The 9427-nt window shown below is 39.4% G+C and overlaps 3 protein-coding genes across 3 annotated transcripts in view; all 3 read left to right on the top strand.

Moving 5' to 3' along the window:
• LOC113678272 (uncharacterized) overlaps window positions 1–9427 on the top strand; it is a 135645-nt gene that overhangs the window by 14632 nt on the left and 111586 nt on the right. The gene's annotated exons all lie outside the window — the stretch shown is intronic.
• LOC113685007 (E3 ubiquitin-protein ligase TRIM45-like) overlaps window positions 1–9427 on the top strand; it is a 78816-nt gene that overhangs the window by 27848 nt on the left and 41541 nt on the right. The gene's annotated exons all lie outside the window — the stretch shown is intronic.
• Window positions 4660–8954, top strand: LOC113667649 (E3 ubiquitin-protein ligase TRIM45). The gene has a single exon (XM_027183507.2). The coding sequence runs from the start codon at window positions 5452–5454 to the stop codon at window positions 7726–7728; it is 2277 nt and encodes a 758-aa protein (XP_027039308.2). The 5' UTR covers window positions 4660–5451; the 3' UTR covers window positions 7729–8954.

The raw sequence follows: 9427 nt of genomic DNA, 5'->3' as shown, positions 1-9427 counted from the left end.
AGAACTACAATTAGATTAATAAACTATTTATACCGACCTTTACTGTATGTTTTGAATCAGAACTTGTTTTACATTTAGTTAGAGGTTGAAATAGGGTTTCTGTGAGCTGACCAATGTGCTAGTGTTTTCTGCATTTGATGTTTTTGCGTGTTTAAAAATTGCTTTTGGTTTAAATACGTATTCAGTAACCATAGATCTGGACTAAACAGAACATTATTTGTCCGTTGTTGAACACAAGTTTATAATATCTCATACGAGTGACAGATATTGTCGACACTTGAGGATAAATTGGTATTAACCCACGGCCAAATAATGCCCTCTCAGGGTTGTCAAAAAGGTTTTGAGTAACTGGACTATGATACAAAGAAGGCAGCACTAAAAAGTTTTATTTCCATCATTTTCATGCTTCCATGCTTGTTTCCGGCTTAATGTAACAAACCTGCCTTCTGTGTAGAGAGGGCTCATCTAGAATTGCTACGCATTAGGTTTTACTTCAAACTGTCAAAATGCCGAACAACGACAGCATTAGGGGACAATGTCAAAATGCTCAAATATAGAGTAAAACACAAGGTGCAGGAGAGAGGTTTGAATACCAAGAATTGGCATCATTTGTATGGCAATTTCACAACTCGTTATCGTTTTTATAACGCGCGCACCAGTGTCGTTTATCGGCGCTCTATTAACTTTGATAGTTGACTTGGGCCTTCTTCCCTTGTCAACTATCAGCAAATAATGATCAATGGTCGTTTCTGGGAAACTGCCCCCCTTCCCCCTCCCCTAACCTAACATTAAAACTTACTTCTTTCTTTGGGCAAAATGTTAGGTTTGGGGAGGGGTAGGTGGGCAGTTTCCCAGAAACGACCATTAATCCAGAAATTCTCTGTCTCTTTTTGTTATTGGAAGACGTTGTCACGATTGCATTTGCTTGCGCCCTTACGGATAGAAAATGCCCAGCAAATTTCCTAGTTCCAATTACCTCAGGCCCTCACGATTCACGTTGGGGAACGTTTTAGTTTGATTGTCATCAGCTAGTCGTCAATTTAACTCACGCTATTTCGTTCAGTCGTTATTGAAAACACTGCCTTCGGCAGACAGGCTCAGTCTCAATTCAACATGCAGCATATTCAGTCGTTCGTATATTTTATTTGCTTTCATTTTAGTCATTCTTTATTTCCCGCGCCTGTTTGATTGACGTCTTTAATTTTGCAACGCAGCATATTACATGTCAACGGGAGCATTAGTTTTTAGTCGCGGATTGTATGTCATTGTTATTTCTGCTTTTAATTTCTCCCTCTTTTCTTCCCCTCAACGTCTTAGCCTTGAAATCCTACCCCCGCCACCCTGTAAATCTTCTTTGGGCATCTTTCTGATCGATTTCTCAGTTTGGCTCCTCTCGTGTTCTCGATCCGCCCTTTCGCTTGTTCATTAAGATGGCCGGATTCTCTGGCTTTTGATTCAATCTGTCGAGGTGCAAGGGAGGAATATTAGGGGAATAATTAAAGGAGCTACGTCACGGAAATTTTGTGGATAGTTGGTCTAAACTGCTCTGAAATTATTGGTAGACTACTTAACCCAGAAAAACATCCGGAGAAAAATAATAAAAAATAAATAAATTTGCGGAAAGAAATAAGACCCCTACTATTAATTTCGATTTTTTGATGGCCCGAGGAAACAACTTGAAAAGTTTAGCCTAAATTTTTCACGTTGTAATTCATTTCCATCCAAGCCATTCGCAGCCAAAGACGGTTGTAAGCTCTTTCAGTGCTCTGATATAGCAATTGTTAATAAAAATGGCAGTCATTTTCAGGTTTCCTACGACACCAATACATAATTTGGCTGTTTAAAAATTTGTTAAAATCCCTGACAAAGCCCCTTCAAGTTGTATAGTGTCTATCGCGTGTCCCCTTCGTGCAGAACGCTTACCCTTACAATGCAGTACTAAAAATGTTTCAAAAATTGCTCATGGTGTAAAAAAAAATTGCTTCAGTGTGTGGCTGTAGCTGCAGCATTAGTTGTTTTGGAAGCAGCCATCATTTTTATTATTATTTATGGGCTAGCATACTCAGATAATCTGGAAATGGTGTTCAACCCTGATATTAATCCATCATCCAACAGCGACTGATTCACCTTGGGAATTACTGTGCTCTTGCGATGTTGTGCAAGACATTCCACGGTGCCTTCAATGAATTATTTGAGGTTTTAAATCCACGCAAAAAAAAAATGGTTATTAGAAAATTGAACTTCTTTTTTTAAGCTCGACGTCATTACTTTGTCGGTAAAAAGAAACAAAAAACGAGCAAAAGCAACAGCCAAAATAAATAGACCTATAGGTAAGCTGAAAAAATCTGACTTCTTTTAATTCTGACGACGTTGTGCAATTTTCTATGCTCGATGAAAAATTCCTTGCCGCCCTTGCCTCTCTGACAAAAGTTGTATTATTTTCAGTCTTCAAAGGAATAAAAATTCAGTGAGATTACCTCAAACATTTTAACTACGGCACATTCATGCGAGTGTGCTGACTAATTCGTGCATTTTTCATGCACAGTACTCTGCTATTGTAACTCCTAGAGTTTCATTGAAAAGGGCAAGATTTTGAAGAAGTTCTAACAAGGGAGAGAAAAGGTGACTAAAGTGCCACACTTTTCGTCTAGAGAGAGAGAGAGAGAGAGAGAGAGAGAGAGAGAGAGAGAGAGAGAGAGAGAGAGAGAGAGAGAGAGAGAGAGAGAGAGAGAGAGAGAGAGAGAGAGAGAGAGAGAGAGAGAGAGAGAGAGAGAGAGAGAGAGAGAGAGAGAAAGTTGTAGGGCCATCTTGTTTCTTGATAGTACCGGTAACTCAACGGACCCCAAACCCTATTTTATAGTTAATATTTGAAAAATAGAGAAGCTCGTTCGGATACCCTAACTGATTCATTTTTAATTTTTTGCTGATAGTTGAATTGTGTTATTTTCAAAATTGTTTAAAGCCTATCTTGATTGTAAACAGAACTGCATTACAGGCCTTTTAAGTTACCAGGCCCTTCAAGAAAAAGGCCCCAACTAGTTATACTTCTTAAACTTGTCATTTAGACTAGCAAACCCATTTTGTAGTACTTATTCCTACAATCAAGTACCGAACTGCAACAAACGAGACCAAGATTTTATGAAACTTCCAACTGAATACTTATAAACCTGTCAATCTTGTAATATTTTTTTTAACTTTTAGTTCACCCAGAAGTGGTGGAGGTCGCGCAGGTCATGTTTTATTCTCCTCCTCCCCCCCCCTCCCCCCTCCCCCCATCGATTAATAAATATCGCTCCCTTAGCCTAGCTAGATTGATTTTCCCTTTCCTTAAGTTAATCTCCCTGATTTCGCTGCTTGAGTATTACTTCCCGTTTAAGGAGGTAAAAGTGTACCTTTCAAGTAGCCTTCCTAAGTTTGTTATTGGAGCCTAGTTAAGTGGGCGACTCCTTCATTTCTAGTCCCTCTTTTTTCGCCCATTATTCCCCACCCTCCCCCCGCACCCCCTTCTCACGCGCCGTTTATATTTGTTGAACCGGAAGGCTGATGTTTGAAAGCTGCATGGTCACAAGAATTAACTGAAAATAGTGTGACAGAGAAGAATTGCAGCTGAGCGGTTTTTTTATTTCTTTTTGGGCGAATGTGCAAATCGAAAAAAAAAACCAGAGTTGAACAAGAGAGAGAGATGTTAGCGCACCGCTCTGTGCTTTTGGAGTAAGCACTTACGTTATTTTTTTCTTCACTGATATTTTTAGTATAACTTTGCCGACAATGAGGAACTGCCCGTAGTCTAGTGTTGTTTATCGCTAAATAAAATGCTGTAGTTTGGTTTGAAATGTTCATACAGGTTTGAACTAGTTCAAGTTCCTTAAACACAAATAACACGTTGACTGAACGCAAATCAACTTGATATTCGTTACGTTTCGTTAACCTTTTTCGTCACGAGACAAAATCATTTACCAGATTTTAGCTGTTTAGAATATCAATCGATGTATTCTTATAGCTCTGTCTTCCTATCTTTTCCTTTTAAAATGGTTCAAATCGAAGATTCATGAAGCTACCAATATAGAACGGTCGGAGTTTGCTCAACAGACTAAATTGTATAATCTATTGTCACACCAGCAAAATCATAAAAAGTTTGAAGTCATTACGAAGAAGGAAATTAGGAAGGAAAGTGCAAGATGCTTTTATATTTCTATGCTTTGGAACATCTTATTAGAAGAAATAAGCCGGAGTCTTTAATGATCTGGTCAAGACTTGAGATGTCGGAAATGAGACTTAAGAGTCGGCTATGTTCTGAAACTTCACGTTTTATCTTATAAACTCACCTTGATCTCCCTCTCTGTCACACTGTCACGAGTTTCACGCTCTGGTCCATCTCATTTTAAATATATAATATGATCCTATTGTTATACCATCTGTCACTTAACGCAAAACATCAACCGGAAATCAATTAACGCTGAATAATTTCTGACAGAGAAATATCACCTAAGAAAGAAAGGGTACTTTTGACCAATTTCAGAAAGCAGAAGGGCCTTCTGCAGCATTGCTTATTGAGAGCTCTAAATTGTTTTTCAACGTATTTCCAGAAACCAACAAGGTTTTATTTACTTTCACAAAAGATAATAAAATGGGAAAAGTTTGAGGCGAAACTTTTTTCCGATGCAAAATGCCTTGGACCGCTCTCACAGAGATCGCCACCTATTGAAAATAGTGCTGCAGAGAAGAATCGCAGCTGAGCGTTTTCTTTTCCTCTTTAACTTTCAACTAAATTTATTTGACACAACTATGCACCTACCCCTCTCCTAACACAACATTAACCCTAAGTTGTTATTAGTTGACTGTTTTTGGGTTAAGGGAGGGGTAGGGTCGCAATTCCTTTGACATTGATCCTAGCCCACGAGCCGCACCAAATGCGATACGCAAACGAATCAAAATAGGTTACAACCTTTAGAGAGCTAGTTTCCCTTAACGTAGGTAAGCAGATTTTACCTTTTCGTTAGTCCGCTCTCGTGACAGCTCTTGAAAACCAGACATCTGTTAATTATTTCTCTCACGCTTCATTAGAAACAATGAAATCCAGAACTGATGCTATCAAATGCCGCTCTAGAGAACACAAGATCTCTTCTGAAGAGATCCGATTCGCTGCTTTAATAGAATACTGATTATTTCTCGTGTGGTGTCAAACAAGTTTCTCGGGATCCCAAACTCATTAAACGGCGGTAAATGTAGCGATGATAAAATGAGGCAGATGGTTATTTCCATCTGTCGTAGCATGTTGTTTTCATGATACAGCAGGTAGAGCGACACATTCGGTCACGCTATGGAATCGATTTTAGAACGCTGTGATAGAGAAAGTAGACAATAGGTGAATAAAACTGAAATGTTAAACTGTCAATCTCTGCGCGAAGATCACGCGATCCCACAGAGATCTGATTCGCTGCTTTAAATAGTATGCTAATCCAAGTTCAGTTTCTCGGAATCTCAAACAAAACAAAGCTGTGTTTTTATCTGCAATTCGTGATGGAGTCGCTTCTAAAAAACCTCAAAGAGCATGTAACATGTTCGATTTGTTTCGATACTTACACCAAACCGAAGACCATCGCTTGTCTTCATACGTTCTGTTGTGAATGCCTGGAGAGACATGCACTAACGAGCCAAAAACAAGGGTTTTATCGATGCCCCGAGTGTCAGGCACAAATTGGCATCCCCGAAGGAAATCGCTTTGATGATCTGCCGAGCAGTTTTCTGCACAACAGTTTGTTGAGTCTTCTTGCTGTTCGACGCAGTGGCAAAGGAAAGGAGATCAGCTGTAGTACATGCCAGAGGAAGAGCGCTGAGATCAACTACTGCTTTGATTGCGAGAAGTTTATGTGCCCCGACTGTGTGAAAGCACACGAAGTGTTTCGAGAAACTATGTTTGAGGGACACAAAGTCACACCAGTGCAACAGTTTCAAGCCGCAGACTACGAGGCCTTGTTGAAAAGGCAGTCATTTTGCTCAGAGAATTACCACAAAAAAGATGCGATTCGTTTTTTTTGCGTTGACTGTCAAAGGTGTGTATGTCAAGTTTGCATCGCCACAGATCACAAAAGCCACGATGTTGTTACGCTTGAAAAGGCAGCTGACGATGAAAAAGTAAACATCATTGCCAGAGCGCAGCTGGTCAAAGGGAAGAAAGAGGCTTGCCGAGGTGTTATTCGTGAATTTGAGAAGACGGAACTTGAGTTAGAAACGAACATTACCACAGCTAAACGCCAAGGCTCTCAAGCAACCGAACAGATGATGGGAAAGCTTCGCCAACTGGAGCGCGAAGCCATTTCTGCCCTCGAGAAGACTCGCGTATCAAGGATTGAGAAATTACATTCTGGAAAAGCATCGGTTGTCTCTTTCGAAAAGCAACTTGACCAAGCATTTGAGTTCAGTAACAACCTGGTTGAGAGAAGCTCAAGTTCAGACATAATGCAAAACAAGAAAAATGTAGAAGAACGAATCAAAGACCTCATCGAGACCACAATGCCTGCACTTCCGGTTAGCTCGTGTGTGGAGTTTGTGTCGACATGTGAACCAGAGAGTTTGAGTCTGGGATTTACGAAGTTCAGCAAGACAGATGTGCAAGGATCGACCGTGGAAGGACTGGATCAGAATTTCCAAGCTGGTGTAGAGGCAGAGCTACAAATTTGTCTCAAATCAAGCGAAGGAGAAATCAGAAACACTCAGCACACAGATCGTGTTGAAATACACTTGGACCCTGCGGATCAGGTGAGAAGCTTGGTGACGAGTGAAAAAGAAGATGGAAATTTCCTAGCAAAATTTGTAGCGAAAGTACCAGGTACTTATAAAATAGAATTAAAGATAAATGGACAGAAACTTGCCCGGAGTCCATTTTCTATTCTGGTCAAAGCACGAGAGTTAAATGTTATAGGCAAGTTAGACTTACATGGAGAAATGCTGCATGGTCCAGCCGGCATTGCAGTGAACAGTAAAGGTGTTATTGCTGTGGCTGATAGAGAAGGTGACTGTATCCTGGTATTTGATGAGAAAAGAAAGTTTGTGCGAAAAATGGGTTGTTATCGAAATGAGAATGGAAAATTAAAGAATCCAGTCGACGTCACGTTCCTAAACGATGACGAGATTCTGGTGGCAGATAGATGTAATTACCGAATACAGCAGTTGAATGTACAGACAAGGAACTTTGTGAAAAGCTTTGGGAAAAAGGGAAGTGGAGATGGAGAGTTTAGGGATCCTGCAAGTGTTTGTATTACAAGTGATGGACGTTTTATCGTTGTAGCGGACCGTGGTAACAGCAGAATTCATGTGTTTACAATGGATGGTGAACCTGTGTTTGAGTTTGGAAACAGTGGCCCAGAAAGGCTGTATCATCCACTCAGCTGCGTTTGTTACGAGGAAAAGTTCATGGTAACTGAGTCTGATAATAACTGTGTGAAAGTGTTTGATGAGAGAGGACAGTTTTTGTACAAGTTTGGAGAAAAAGGAAACGGTCATGGACAGATGAATGAGCCGTATGGCTTATGTGTTGACAAACATAATAACGTTTTCTTATGTGATGAGAGAAATAATCGAGTTCAACAGTTTACATTGGAAGGAACTTTCACTGGAAAGACAAGTTCAAATATTCAGTTTGGATGGCCGCGGAGTGTCACACCAATGCTAGATGATCGGATTGTGGTCACAGACTACGAAAAGGGAGAAGTTTACATTCTGAAATGAATGCCCATTTTTGAAAGTAACTATCAATTCTTCGTACGCAAACCTTTTGCGAATATCTGTAAGTTTTATTGTTTTATTAATTTACGGAAAACTGTGACATGTCACGTGTCACAAGAGAACTTGAAAGAATATGGCTAGAATCAGCAACTTGCCTTCTAATTTTTCAAGGACAGTTTCAAAGAATTGTTGATTCATCACTTCAGAAATGTGATTGTGTGAGCTTTTATTAAATTATAGTAATAGGACTGAGTGGAGTCCAATTCGGTCTATAACCATACAAGTGATTGACAAAATCGGACGACTACGAACGGGGAGTCCCATTTGTCAATCACCATTTTAAAAAAGAAACTAGACATCGGTTATACGTTTTCATGAAAAGACAACGGTTCAGTCGCCGAAATGCGCGACAACAGCGCTTGCATATGACACGCATTGTCCATTTACACAGGCATGACATGTCAACTGTTCTATTCAATTGTCCAGTTACAAGCATGACATCTGCACTGTCCAATTGGTGCTCAAATCGAGCTGGTGATAACCAATCACATGCCGGAATTTTGTTATAGTTTTGACAGACCACAAAATCGATTTCAAACGAGATTAAGCTTTGTAACCGCTCAAAGATTTAGGAGTATTATTAAGGCAAAAAAAAAAACACATTTCTGCAAAATAAATGTACAGTGGCATTGATTAATGTAAATTGCGGATGATACATTTTACTTATCAACTTTGCATTTTTCCAGCATGTAGTAGACTTTTCCCAGAGTATATTTTGGTAGAGTTTTGGTTAAGTTAAATAATAGTAATTCTCTCATCAAATGAAGCATGCCTTTGTATCAAATTTTTAAATTAACACATTGACAGCAGCTTGCGTGATTAAGCTGTAAACAATTCAACAATTTCGTAGTGCTTCGTTACTTTTGGAGGAATAACATTTAAATTGTTATTAGAAACCGTCTAAAGACTGAGGAGCGTTTTGAATGCATCAAGTTTGCATTTCTATTTAGGTATTTTATGCATGCAGGAGTTTTCATGAATAAGTTCCTTTAAGTATTGTGAAAGTGTCGATTGATTGGATGAATTACAGATATTACTGGATATTTTCCACTGTATTCATGAACTGTTCTAAAGTGCTTATCCTTTAAGTTTCTATACCATTGACCATCGATAAAACAAATATCTTATTGACAGCATTGTGAATAAATTTACTTGTTTCATTTTCAAAAGTGTGTTACTGTGCAACAAGAATGGCTGCATGAGTAATAGATGAATTATCTTTTTGCTGTCCTAAAAACTCTTCTTTGGATGAAGAAGGGTATTTAGGATTATTTTTGACTTTGGCAGATTGCATCAGTTGAAAGCTAAGATGTAAAGTTCACAAGAACCCCTTCTGCCTTACTTGGTTCAGTTTAAGAGCCAAGTTAACCAAGATGTTGTATTGCACATTTTGATTGTTCAGAGACAGAGAAAATCAGATGAAGTAACAGGGAGGACTGGAGAGGCTGATGGTTTGGGAGGCATTCCAGCTACACAGCCTCCCCTCACCACACCCCTAGAAAGAAGACATATTCCTCTACAACTGAGCATGACACTGGAGTAAATTGTGGGCCAGCTGGGTGTGCTTACACAGTCTTTTGTTGTGGAAACATTTCTGAACAAGGAATTATTTTAGAAACCAAGAGCCCTGGGGTTGGGGACG

This window comes from Pocillopora damicornis, chromosome 5 (genome assembly GCF_964200805.1).
Source record: "Pocillopora damicornis chromosome 5, jaPocDami1.2, whole genome shotgun sequence".
NCBI lineage: Eukaryota > Metazoa > Cnidaria > Anthozoa > Scleractinia > Pocilloporidae > Pocillopora > Pocillopora damicornis.
Note: the sequence above shows the minus strand (reverse complement) of the source record. Positions and strands in the feature narration are given on the sequence as shown.

Bases quoted from the DNA above. Each gene is read 5' to 3' on its own strand.
- LOC113667649 (XM_027183507.2), top strand. From the start codon at position 5,452: ATGCTAATCCAAGTTCAGTTTCTCGGAATCTCAAACAAAACAAAGCTG.